The 14,022-nt window shown below is 42.9% G+C and overlaps 1 protein-coding gene across 1 annotated transcript in view; it reads left to right on the forward strand.

The window, feature by feature from the left end:
• The window catches only part of srp72 (signal recognition particle 72), a 228,925-nt gene extending 215,690 nt beyond the window's left edge, over positions 1-13,235 (forward strand). Inside the window, exons 18-19 of the mRNA XM_059989802.1 lie at positions 1,516-1,675; positions 12,955-13,235. Coding sequence (XP_059845785.1) covers positions 1,516-1,675; positions 12,955-13,123 — 329 coding nt within the window. The 3' untranslated portion in view covers positions 13,124-13,235. The remainder of the gene's footprint in view (positions 1-1,515; positions 1,676-12,954) is intronic.
• The last annotated feature ends 787 nt before the right edge of the window (positions 13,236-14,022 follow it).

The following is a 14,022-nucleotide window of genomic DNA, read 5'->3' on the forward strand; positions in this document are numbered from 1 at the left end:
TCTCTCACAGTTTTAATTTAATTTCATGTTCCAACCTTAATTTCTCCAACTGAACCATCCCACTGGCTGGTGCCTTTTCAGGGATATTTTCCAATACCTCAGCAGAAAATACATTCTTCACAATACAATACTGAGTTATGGCCCTCCACACCTCCCGCTTTTTCATTGACAACCTCACCTCTGCGAGGTTTAGTCCTTTCGCAATTTTTATCAATTCCAACCTTGTGGCAGCCTCTAGCGCCTCCGGAGTCAGTTTTTCTATAAATTTGTCTATGTCCATCTTTGCTGGTTTCTCGTCTGGCTACCCGCACAACCAGACCCACCTTTGGACTTAAGCCCGTTTCATTGGTCCTCCAATTTGGTATCAAATACCGGACGAGCCCCCACTTTGTTACGAACCCCATAACTGGGTCACTTACCAGCAAAGATAGAGAGGTCCGTTGAAGTCTGATGGTACTATCTTTATCAGTATTTATTGGTAAAAATACACAAAAATAATATCAATGCAAACATACAGATAATATACGTCATCAATACTAAATTTAAAAGTGCGGGTTTAATAATAATCAATAAGAAATAAGCTCCATCGTTGTCTAAGGGATAATGTATTGTCCGATGGACATATAAAAGTCACTCAGTTCATTCAGGCTGCAGTCTTTGGTTGGAGTCAAGAGAGAGAGTTTAGAAACTTGCCAGCTTTTCCTTTTTATGATGTCGATCCTTCGAAATTTCATTGGTGTAGCCAGTCCTTTAGCTAAGCCGTTCTTCCGTGGTAAGGCCCCAATTCCTAGGCAAAGGAAAAGGACGCACGCGGGCCCCACCGGCTGTCGCTATTAAACGCTGTCACAGGATTTCTAGCGTTTCTCCTGGTGCGTCTGAAGGGATTGTTCCCCAGACCCTCTTTTATCTTTACTCACGGGGTCTCAGATGTCAATCAGTTTGGGATGATGCAATCCCTCAACCAGCCCACTCTGGTCATCTCCTGAGGGCTTCAATGAATAGTACATTACTCAATACACAATTCCATCTCCAAGAGACAATGGCCGTTATCCGTGGCTTTGTCTCGCTGAGGCCAGGACACATTCCAAGCCTGTGTATTCTGGACGTCTCTCTCTCATTTCCTGGGTCCCAGACCCGAATTAATAACGATCTTGCAATTCTCGAAAAGGGTACTTTGTACCCTTCTGCCCCTCAGAGTTGTGGCACATTCGTAACAAGCTGATGAGCAGAAAAGAGAGGTTACATTAAAATGAAATGGGGGTAGAACTTATATCTATGAGATTGTTCTGAGAGCCAATTGGAATGACCTTCATTGTTGTTACAGAGTTTCGAAACATAAAGTTGTTTCTACTTCAGAGATGTAAAACAAAACTTTGGAATGAGAATGCCTTTTCGTAATGAGGCCAAATTTTAGGGAAAAAAACAACAAATTCAGACATTCTTGATCTAATTTAGCTAAGCGAATGAACTTAAGTTAGTCCAACGTGTGTAATTATCTAACTTTTTAACGTGCAGGTAAACTACCCAAGAATTTTGATCCAAAAGTACCCGCAGATCCAGAACGATGGCTTCCCATGCGGGAACGCTCGTATTATCGTGGGAGAAAGAAGGGCAAGAAGAAAGAGCCCATTGGAAAAGGAACTCAAGGTGCAACATCATCTGGAGCTAGTGAACTGTGAGTATTTGCTGTGTGTGATGGTCTTTCAAGGTCCCTGTGCTGAATAATACAAGTGGATATTTGGCAAAGTATGGAATCTGATTCAGTCACTTGTCAGGCAGAATGGCATCCTCCTGTACCCCAAGATCACAAGCATTACTGAAATCAAATATAGTTCTTATGTTGGTACCAGATCATAACTGAAAGATTCATCAGTTTCGAAGTTCTCTAAGTAATTTATGTCTCCTACATCTGATAGTCTAAGCTTCGACGATTCTCAATGCAGACAACATATAACCTCTTTTAATAACATAACATTGATTGAGGGGGTGGTTAGGTTTTTTACTTGCATCGAGTATTCTAGGGAAGAAGTGTTCCATTTTTATCAAGTGGGAAATTGGAGTTGAGATTATTATCAGATTAGCAATGTTTTTACTGAATGGTTAAGCAGGCTTGAGTGCTCCAAATTTTTATTTTTGTGGAGTTGAAAAGTAAAAATACTGCAGATGCTGGAAATCTGAAATAGATGAAAATTCTGGAAATATTCAGCTGGAGCAGCATCCCATCAAAGAGAAAGAGAACTAATGCTGCCAGTCAACCTCAGAATAGAGGGACATGCAGTTAGAACAGAAATGAGAAGGAATTTCTTTAGCCTCTAATGAAATTAGATTTCATTAGGTTAGATTAGATTATCTAACATAATTAGAAATTAGATTTGGTGGTGAATCTGTGGATTTTGTTGCCATCGACATCCCTGTAGAAGCCAAGTCATTGGGTATATTTAAAGTGGAGGTTGATAGGTTCTTGATTATTCAGGGCGTAAAAAGGTTACAGGGAGAAGGCGGGAGATTAGGATTGATAGGGGTTATAAATTAGCCATGATGGAATGATGGAGCAGATTTGATGGGCCAAATGGACTAACTCTGCTCTTCTGTCTCATGGCCTTACAATCATGAGATGTGATATGAAGCTTCTGACCCTTCTGCAGATTCAAATATGTTCTTCAAATGTTGTGAAAGAGGACCATTATTCATGACTGTAACCCAGCAGGACAGCTGTCTGTGCCTCTTCTCTCTGTTGCTTCTCTTTTCTGTTTGTTGGCACTGTGGGGGAAGGCACTGCTACTTAAGCTTGCACCTGTCCATTTGATAAAGGCAGACTTGGGAACACAGACATTTTTATCTGAGAATTTTGTGTTTATTGAGGTTGTAACTGCTGTCATTGTCAATTGATAATTTAGTTTTGTTGAAAGTTTCACCTGCTGATTGAGTAATGAGGGATTGCACCTAAACCCAAGGGAGTCCAATATCATTACAGGCGGGTTTGCTAGAGTTGTTTGGGAGGGTTAAATTAATTTGGCAGAGCGATGAGAACTTGACTGATAGTGCTTGGGATCAGGTGGTTGGTTTACAAACAAATGCAATCTGTATTGAGACTCTTAGCAAGGAGAGGCTGATGACAGGACAAAATTGCATTCAACAGGATAAGTTGCAATGTAAAAGGCAGACAAAATTTGTAAAGGCTGAATTCAGAACTGAAGGTGTTATATTTGAATGTGTGCAATATACGGACTAAGGTAGATAAACGTAGCACAGTTACAGATTGGCATGTATGATGTTGTAGGCATCACTGAATCATGGCTGAAAGAAAAAAGAAAGAAGAGGCCACAGTTTAAGAATAAGGGGTAGGCCATTTAGTTGAGGAAAAACTTTTTCAGCCAGAGAGTTCTGGATCTATGGAATGCTCTGCCTCAAAAGGCAGTGGAGGCCAATTCTCTGCATGCTTTCAAGAAAGAGTTAGATAGAGCTCTTAAAGATAGCGGAGTTAAGGGATATAGGAAGAAGGCAGGAACAGGGTACTGATTGTGGATGATCAGCTATGATCACATTGAATGGCGGTGCTGGGTCGAAAGGCCGAATGGCCTACTCCTGCACCTATTGTCTAATATAGCTAAGAGCTGAACAACCTTGGATATAGACTGTATCGAAATTTGCTACAAATTTGCTGACGATACAATCATTGTTGGTAGAAGCTCAGGTGGTGACAAGAGGGCATACAGGAGTGAGATATGCCAACTAGTGGAATGGTGCCGCAGCAGCTACCTGGCACTTAACGTCAGTAAGACGAAAAAGCTGCTTGTGGACTTCAGGAGGGGTAAGATGAAGGAACACATACCAATCTTCATAGAGGGATCAGAAGTGTACAGAGTGAGCAGCTTCAGGTTACTGGGTGTCAAGATCTCTGAGGATCTAACCTGGTCCCAACATAATTGATGTACTCAAAAAGAAGGCAAGACGCCAGCAAATATGAGGAAATCTGCAGGTGCTGGAAATTCAAACAACACACGCAAACTATACCTTATTAGGAGTTTGAAGTGATTTGGCATGTCAACAAGTACACTCAATAACTTCTTTAGTTGTACAGAGGAGAGCATTCTGACAGGCTGCATCACTGACTGGTATGGAGGGGCTACTGCACAGGACCGAAAGAAGCTGCAGAGGGTTGTAAATCTAGTCAGCCCCATCTTGGGAACTACCCTACAAAGTACCCAGGTCATCTTTATTTAGGGAGCAGTGTCTCAGAAAGACAGCATCCATTATTAAAGACCTACAGCACCCAGGGCATGCCCTTTTCTCACTATTACCATCAGGTAAGAGGTACAGAAGCCTGAAGGCACACACTCAGCAACTCAGGGACAACTTCTTCCCCTCTGTCATCCAATTCCTAAATGGACTTTGAAGCTTTGGACACTGCCTCACTTTTTTCTAAATATACAGTATTTCTGTCTTTGCACATTTTAAAATCTATCCAATATATGATTTACTTGTTTATTTATTATTATGTTTTTATTTTATTTATTGTTATTTTTTCTCTCTCTCTCTGCTAGATTATGTATTGCATTGAACAGCTGCTGCTAAGTTAACAAATTTCACGTCACATGCCGGTGATAATAAACCTGATTCTGATTCTGAAAGGACAGGCAGTTAGGCAGAGGAGGTGGCATAGCTTTCTTGATTAAAAAAACTGAAATTAAATCATTAGAAAGAGCTGACATAGGGTCAGAAGGTGTGGAATCATTGTGGGTAAAGCTAAGGAACTGCAAGGGTAAAAAGATCCTGAAGTGAGTTATACACAGACTATAACTATAACAGCAGTAAAATGTGGTCTACAAATTATGAGGGGACATAGAAAATGCATGCCAAAAGGGCAATTTTTACAGTAGTCATGGAGGATTCAATATGTAGGTAGATGGGGAAAATCAGGTTGCTGCAGGATTCAGGGCAAATTTCTAGAGTGCATATGAGATGGCTTTTTAGAGCAGCTCTGGAGAGGAGAAGCTTAAGTCAGAGGTATCAGAATTTCAGTCGAGTAAAGGGATTTATAGAAGCATGAGAGAGGAGTCAGCTTAAACTGATTGGAAAAGGTTCTTTGGAAATTGACTGCCAAAGCAGCAACAGCTGAAATTTCTGGAAGCAATTTGGAAAGCACTGGATATATACATCACAAAAAGAAAAAAAAGGAAAAAAATGACACAACTGAGGTTAACAAAAGAAGTCAAAGACAACATAAGACAAGAAGACACAGGAGCAGAATTAGGCCATTCAGTCCATCAGGTCTGTTCTGCCATTCCGTAATGGTGGATCCCAGATCCCATCCAACCTTATATACCTGCTTTCTCATTGAACATAGAAATATACAGCGGATTACAGGCCCTTCAGTCCACAATGTTGTGCCGACCATGTAACCTACTCTAGAAACTGCCTAGAATTTCCCTAGCGCATAGCCCTCTATTTTTCTAAGTTCCAAGAGGCCCTTAAAAGACCCTACTGTATCCAATTCCATCACTGCCACTAGCAGTGTATTCTACGCATCCACCACACTCTGTGAAAAATTTATCCCTGGCATCCCCTCGGTACCTATTTCCATGCACTTTAATATATGCCCCCTTGTGTTAGCAATTTCAGCCCTGGGAAAAAACCTCTAGGTATCCACAAGATCAATGCCCCTCATCATCTTATACACCTCTATCAGGTCACTTCTTCCATGGAGAAAAGGCCAAGTACACTTAATCTATTCTCATAAGGTACGCCCTCCAGTTCAGCCAACATCCTTGCAGATCTCCTCTGCACTCTTTCTATAGTATCCTCATCCTTCCTATAGTGAGGTGACCAGAAATGAACCTGGTACTCCAAATGGGGTCTGACCAAGATCTAATATAGCTATAACATTATCTCATGGCTCTTGAACTCATTCCCATGGTTGATGAATGCCAACACACCATACAACTTCTTAACCATACTGTCCACCTGTGCAACGGCTTTGAGTGTCCTATAGACACAAACCCTCTCTCAGATCCTCCACACTGCCAGGAGTCTTACAATTTATATTATATTCTATCTTCAAATTGGACCTTCCAAAATGAACCACTTCACACTTATCTGGGTTGAAGTCCACCCACCACTTCTCAGCCCAGTTCTGCATCCTATCGATTCCCCGCTGTAACCTCCGACAACCCTCCAGACTATCCACAACACCTCCAACTTTTTTCTCAACAACAGCACCCTTCTACTTCTTCATCAAGTTCATTTATAAAAATCACAAAGAGGAGGGGTCCCAGAACAGATTACTGCAGAACACCACTGGTCACTGTCCTCCATGCAGAATACGAATCATTCAGAACCACCCATTGCCTTCTGTGGGCAAGCCAATTCTGGATCCACAAAGCAAGGCCTTGCCATCTTACTTTCTGAAGGAGCCTTGCATGGGGAACATTATCAAATGCTTTACTGAAACCCATATACACTACATCCACTGCTCTACCTTCATCAATGTCTATTTCATTACATACTCAAAGAATTCATTCAGACTCGTAAGTCACGACCTTCCCTTTACAAAGCCATGCTGACTATTCCTAATCAGATTATGTCTCTCCAAATGCTCATAAATCCTGCCTCTCGGATCTTCTCCAACAACTTGCTCATCACTGAAGTCAGACTCACTGGGTTATCTCTACTCCCTTCCTTGAACAAGGGAACAACATTTGCAACCCTTCAATCCTCTGGTACTTCTCCCATCCCTATTGATGACGCAAAGATCATCGCAAGAGGGCTCAGCAATCTCCTCCTTCGCTTCCCACAGTAACCTGGGATATATCTCATTCAGTCCCAGTGACTTATCTAATTTAATACCTTTCAAAAGCTCCAGCACATCCTCTTTCTTAATGTCTATATGCTCAAGTGTTTTAGTCCGCTGTAAGCCGTACCCACAATTGCCAAGGTCTGTGGGGATGGGAAGCAAAGTATTCATTAAGTACGTTCGCCACCTCCTCCGACTCCATGCACAAATTTCCACTATCTCAACTGATTGATCCTATTCTCACACGGCTCATTCTCTTGCTCTTCACATACTTGTAGAATGCCTTGGGGTTTTCCTTAATCCTGCTTGCCAAGACCTTCTCATGGCCCCTTCTGGCTCTCTTAATTCTTAAGCTCCTTCCTGGCAACCTTGTAATCTTCCAGAGCTCTAACAGTACCTAGTTTCTTGAACCTTCTGTAAGCTTTTCTTTTCCACATTCTTTGGATACCGTAATCCTTTAACCCTACCATCCTTTCCCTGCCTCAATGGAACATACCTATGCAGAGCTGCATGCAAACGTTCCCTGAACATTTGCCAGATTTCTGCTGTGCATTTCCCTGAGAACATGTCCTCCCAATTTATGCTTCCAATTTCCAGCCTGATAACATCATATTTCCCCCTACCCCAATTAAATGTTTTCCCAATTGTCTGCTCCTATCCTTCTCTAGTGCTATAGTGAAGGAGGCAAGAGTTGTGGTCACTACCTCCATAATGTTCTCCCAAGAGATCTGACACCTGACTGGTTTCATTTCCCAATACCTGATCAAATACAGCCTCTCCTCTGGTTGGTTTATCTACATATTGTGTCAGGAAACCTTCCTGAACACACCTAACAAACTCCATCCCATCTAAACTCCTTGTGCTATAAGACCATACGGTATAGGAGCAGAAGTAGGCCTTTCGGCCCATTGAGTCTGCTCCGCCATTCAATCATGGGTTGATCCAATTCTTCCAGTCATCCGCACTCCCCTGCCTTCTCCCCATGCCCTTTGATGCCCTGACTAATCAAGAACCCATCTATTTCTGCCTTAAATACACCCAGTGACTTGTCCTCCACAGCCGCTCGTGGCAACAAATTTCACAGATTTACCACCCTCTGACTGAAGTAATTTCTCCGCATCTCTGTTCTAAATGGACGTCCTTCAATCCTTTAGTTGTGCCCTCTTGTCCAAGAATCCCCTACCATTGGAAATAACTTTTCCATATCTAATCTGTCCAGGCCTTTTAACATTTGGAATGTTTCTGAGATTCCCCCCCCCCCCCCCAATTCTCCTGAACTCAAGGAATACAGCCTAAGAGCTGCCAGATGTTCCTCATACAGTAACCTTTCATTCCTGGAATCATTCTTGTGAATCTTCCCTGAACCCTCTCCAATGTCAATATATCCTTTCTAAAATAAGGATTCCAAAACTGCAGACAATACTCCATGTGGTCTCACAAGTGCCTTATAGAGCTTCAACACCACATCCTTACTCTTAGATTCTATACCTCTAGAAATGAATGCCAACATTGCATTCGCCTTCTTCACCACCAACTGAACCTGGAGGTTAACCTTTAGGGTATCTTGCACAAGGATTTCCAAGTCCCTTTTCATCTCTGCATTTTGAATTCTCTCCCCATCTAAATAATAGTCTGCCCATTTATTTCTTCCACCAAGGTGCATCATTGTACTTCATTTGCCATTTCTTTACCCATTCCCCTAAACTATTTAAATCTCTCTGCAGGCTCTCTCTATCCTCAACTAACACATACCGGGATTTGGGGTGGGAAAGCCATGTCAATCTCACGGGTTTGGTGGGACTGGAGTGTGTCTTCCCTAGACTTGCGCAGCGGGCTTTCAATAGTCTACCCTTTTATTATTTCTACCGAAGCACATGACCATATACCATTCCATCTGACACTTCTTTGCCCATTCTGCTAATATGTCGAAGTCCTACTGTAGCCTCTTCCTCAAAACTACTTGCCACTCCATCTATTATCTGCAATCTTCGCAACAAAGCTATCAATTCTATCATCCAAGTCATTGATATATAACATAAAAAGAAATGGTCCCAAAACAGACTATATGGAACCACTAGACACTGGTAGCCAACCAGAAAAGGCTCCCTTTATTGCCACTCTTTGCTTCTACTATTTTATCCATGCACGTATCTTTCCTGTAACACCATGGACTCTCAACTTGTTAAGCAGCCTCATGTGTGGCACCTTGTCAAAGGCCTTCTGAAAGTCCAAGTACACAATATTAACTGATTCTCTTTTGTCTATCCTGCCTGTTATTTCTTCAAAGTATTCCAACAAATTTATCAGGTGTTGATTTTCCCTTGAGGAAACCATGCTGACTATGGCCTATTTTATCATGTGTCTCCAAGTTCCCTGAAACCACATCCTTAACAGTCAATTCCAACATCTTCCTAACCACTGAGGTCAGACTAACTGGCCTATACTTTTCTTTCTTCTGCCTCTCTCCCTTCTTGAAGAACAGAGTGACGTTTGCAATTTTCCAGTCTCCAGAACCGTTCCAGGATCTAGTGATTCCTGAAAGATCATTTCTAATACCTCCACAATCTCTTCAACCACCTCTTTAGAAAAGAAAGAAAAAATAAAAAGGGTCCATTATAATTAAACAGTCAAATGTGCACCAGTTGGAGCTCAATTCACCAATCTTCAGCCAATCTTGCTGTTTGTCTGCATCGAATCACGATCTCCCCACCAGTTTGTATCCTACAACCAGTTTTCTCCAGCATTTTCTCTCTTCATCTCACACCAAAAAAAGCCCAGCTCACTTAAGCATTGGCATTCAACGTTCAGCAGGGACTAGAAGGGCCGCGATGGCCTGTTTCCGTGCTGGAATTATTATATGGTTATATGGTTTCCAAAGCATCTGTTATCTCTTAACTATAACCCAAACACTGCTTCTACAGAAAGGTCATTACGTTATCAGTGAAACCTTTCCCAGGGTGTTACACTCTCCCCCCCATCAAAATAAGTCATGTCCTCATGACACTGGGATAATTTGTCAGCCCTTCATACAAAGCACAAAGTCCAACCCAGGTGTAAATGACACTGATGTAGCTCACCAAGGGGATAGGTGCTACACTCTGTTTCCCAGGTGCAACACAGGCGACTCTGTTTTGGAGTTTTCTGACTCTTTGGGATCTCCTTACCCCATCATCTACTTCTTCAGGTTCAGACACTCCCTCCTTTCTGTCTACCTGGGAGGCATCTGCCTGTCCATTCCTCGTGCCACACAACAGCTCGGGTCTCCTCGTCACGTGGCTGAGCTCATCCTCATGCCTGGTTATTGGGAGTCCAGCCTTCGGTTATTTTCAAACTGCTAGTTCCCCCCTTTTCATCCACGGGAGAAGGGATGGGAATCTTCGTCAATTATTAAGGAAATTGCAAAGGGCAGCATATACCACACCCCTAGGGGGGGCTGTCAGTGGTCACTTCAACCAAGAGGACTACTACCGAGGACTCTGTACCCCGCTGACAGAGGCCTCCCACACCTCTGTCGCATTTTCCTCATCTCATTTCTCTGATCAGCTCGACAAATGGTGGGGAGGGGTGCATGTCTTACAAGACATTCCGAGATCCCAAACAATCTGGTCCTGTAACTGGGCACTTTTCACCACTTGGTCCATTCTTAATGATTCACCTCAGCTGTTTGAAAGGCTCCACTATGCCTCAAGCAACTCGGCTGCCTCTCTAGCCAAACAATCTAGACAGAATTTCTCCTCTTTCTCCTGAAATATGTTCTGAAATCCCACCATTGAGCCTCCCATCATGCCAGAAGCATTTTCTAGCACTTGCATGTAGCCCGTAGAGGTAGTAAAGAGGTTCTGTGTCTGGGGATCTCATTATATCAGCAGCAGGCCCCCTCAAATACCAATCGCTGTTTTTTTATATCATCAGAGCACTGCCACTCATCCAGCATCGGAGAGGTCTGCTCTGCCCAAGTCTCATACTCCTCTTCCCCTTTAGGGTAGGCTTCATTCCTGAGAACATGCTGAGCCTACGATAGCTGGGACTTTGAACCTGGGCATTTTGCCATTTATTCGCCAGGGAGGTAAGGGCTGATACCAACTCAGAATTCTCACCTATCGCAGGAGGACTCATTAGACCTTCCACATCAGACCCCTCCTTCTCCTTGCTCTACAGAAACAAGATCAACTTGTATTACAGTCTCCGCCCCCAGCTACAGGAGATTTGGCTTCTGATTCAACATGTTCGCCTTCACTCCCCTCCCCCTAGAAAGTATGGACAGCCTACGGCACCCCCCCCCCCCACCCAGGCCCCAATAGTACCAGGCAGTTCCACTGATGTTACATCAGTCTGAACTAAAACAAAGTATTTGCCTGCCATTTTGTCAAACCTCCGCTTTATGAACGCAACTGTTCCTAATGCTTTAACGGTACTTGAAGTCCAAATTAAGAATTCCTTGATGCTACGAATGTCCACCCCACTCAACACACACGCATTGGTTACCAGTAACCCCTTGGATTTGCACCACCACTCAATCCCTGCAGCATCCATAACCACATATCGTAATCACTTTACTGGACAGTAGTTCAGCACAGACTGAAACACACAACCCAGTGGATCAATGCTTAGGGCAATCACAGAGCATCCAATGAGATCAATCCCAGACAATACCCCCACAATGAAACCCGCTGGTTTCCTTGGCTACCTAAGTCTAGGGAAAACAACCTCTGGTTCCGCCAAACCCGTGAGATTGAGATGGCTCTCCCACCCCAAACCCCAGTTTGTGAGGATGTTGTGTAATTTGCTACCCTGTTATAACTCAGTGCCAAAAAACAGCAGATAGCACACTGCATATGATAAAAAGAATTATATTTGTGAATCTTAGCTAAAAGGTTAGTAAAGAAAAAACAAAAAGGGCCCATTATAATTAAACTGTCAAATGTGCACCAGTTGGAGCTCAATTCACCGATCCTCAGCTGATCTCACTGTCCAGCCTCATCAAATCACGATCTCCCCACTGGGCCGTATCTTATGATCGGTTCTCTCTAGCGTTTTCTCTCTTCATCTCATGCTGAACGAAAAGACCCAGCTCACGTTCCGAAGCACTGGTTATCTCTAACCATAACCCAAACACTGCTTCTACAGAAAGGTCATTACTTTAGCAGTGAAACCTTTCCCGGGGTGTTACACTATTTTCTAAATGGAGTGAAAATTTCAAAATCTGAAGCACAAAGGGACTTGGGAGTCTTTGTGCTGGATTTCCTAAAGGTTCATTTGCAGATTGAATCTTTGGTGAGGAAGGGAAATGCAATGTTAGCACTCACTTCAAGAGGATTAGAATTTAAAAGCAAGGGTGTAATATGGAGGCTTTATTAAAGCACTGGTGAGGCCTCACTGGAGTATTATGAGGAGTTTTGGGCCACTTATCTTAAAAAGGATGTGCTGACACTGGAGAGGGTTCAAAGAAGGTTGACGAAAATGATTCCAGGATTTGACAGCTTGTCATATGAAGGGCATTTGATTGCTCTGTAATCACTAGAATTCATAAGAATGAGGGGTGACCTAATTGAAACCTATCGAATGATGAAATATCTTGAGACAATGGATGTGGAGAGGAACTTTCCTATGGTGGGAAAGTCTATGACTAGAGGACACAGCTTCAGAATTTAGGGCCATCTTTTTAGAATAGAGATGAGAAGGAATATCTTTAGTCAGAGAGTGGTGAATCTGTGGAATTCGTTGTCACAGGCAGCTGTGGCGGCCAAGTCTTTGGGTATATTTAAGGCAGAGGTTGGTGGATTATTGATTGGTCAGGGCAGGCAGGGAGGTGGCAGGAGATTAGGACTGAGAGGAATAATGGATCAGCCATGATGAAATAGTGGAGCAGTGGTCAAGTGGGCTAATTCTGCTCCTGTATTTTATGGTTCTGATCTCAAGCTGAATCCAAAAGCACCAGTCCATGCTGGAGATGGAATAAGCTGCAATGCTCAGCTACATTTGTGGTAGATGCACCCTACTATATGCAACCCTGCAATTAAAGTAACCACCACAGTCTGCAAACTGTTACTATCACGATTCCCAGTTAATTCATTGTGTTGTCACATATCCACAGACTGATGGAATATGTTTAAAGATATCTTTACATCTGAGTCAATGACCATTCTACTCTTCTAATTCAGGGATGCAAGCAAGATGGTGAATAGCCCGCCCACATCCCCAAGACCTGGGACAGTATCAACGGTGGCATCATCCAGCAACATTGTACCCCCTCGACAACAGAAACCCTCGGCAGCTTCCAAGAAAAAGCAGCAACAGAAAAAGAAAAAGGGTGGAAAAGGGGGATGGTGATTACATTTAAATGTGTAAAAGAAAATTCTACACATGCAGAGATTTGAAACAATCAATGTAAACACATTGTGGTGTTAAAACAGCTTTAATAAAGGACTCAATGTGACTCATGCTTACTGTTTGCAGATTCCTATATGCATCTAATTTGGAGAACTGAGCTACAAATGCGTATCAACGCTCCATGTGTTGTTTTAGCTTATTCCAATTCAAGTAACTCAAAGTGATGAGAGTTGGAGGGGAGAGGGCACAAGAGAGTGAGGTGGATGAGGGAACTGAGAAGGTGAAGGTAAGAAATTGAAAGAGATGTTGTACAAGGAGCCTGCAGCCCAACATGTCAGGATTCTTCAAATACTTTGCTAGTATGAGGGGAATTTGGCCTCTCATCCCTTTTCAGCAGTGAGTAAAGGACCCCTATCTCACTCTGTGTAGATGTGTTTCATCCTGAAACATAAGCAGAACAAATGTAGTCTCTCTGGCTATCAACCAATAAGGCTAATTTTTACCCTTTTGTCCTTATTTCCTTCTGCCAATTACTTCCTTCTCCTGAAATTAGCAGTACAAATCAATTGGGTAGTAAGGAAGGCATAAGATATAGGAGCAGAATTAGGTCACATGTCCCATTGAGTGTGTCTGCCATTTCATCATGGCTTATCCTATTTCCTCTCAGACCCTTCTCCCACTAACCCTTCATTCCCTGACTAAACAAGAATCTATCAATCTCTGCCTTAAATATACCCAATGACTTGGCCTCCACAGCGGCCTGTGGCAATGAATTCCACAGATTCACCACTCTCTGGTTAAAGGAATTCCTCCACATCTCTGTTCCAAACAGATGCCCCATCTGAGGCTGCGTCCTCTGGTGTTAGACTCTCCCACCATAGTAAAAATCCTCTCCATGT

Source organism: Hypanus sabinus, chromosome 14 (assembly GCF_030144855.1).
Source record: "Hypanus sabinus isolate sHypSab1 chromosome 14, sHypSab1.hap1, whole genome shotgun sequence".
Taxonomy (NCBI): domain Eukaryota; kingdom Metazoa; phylum Chordata; class Chondrichthyes; order Myliobatiformes; family Dasyatidae; genus Hypanus; species Hypanus sabinus.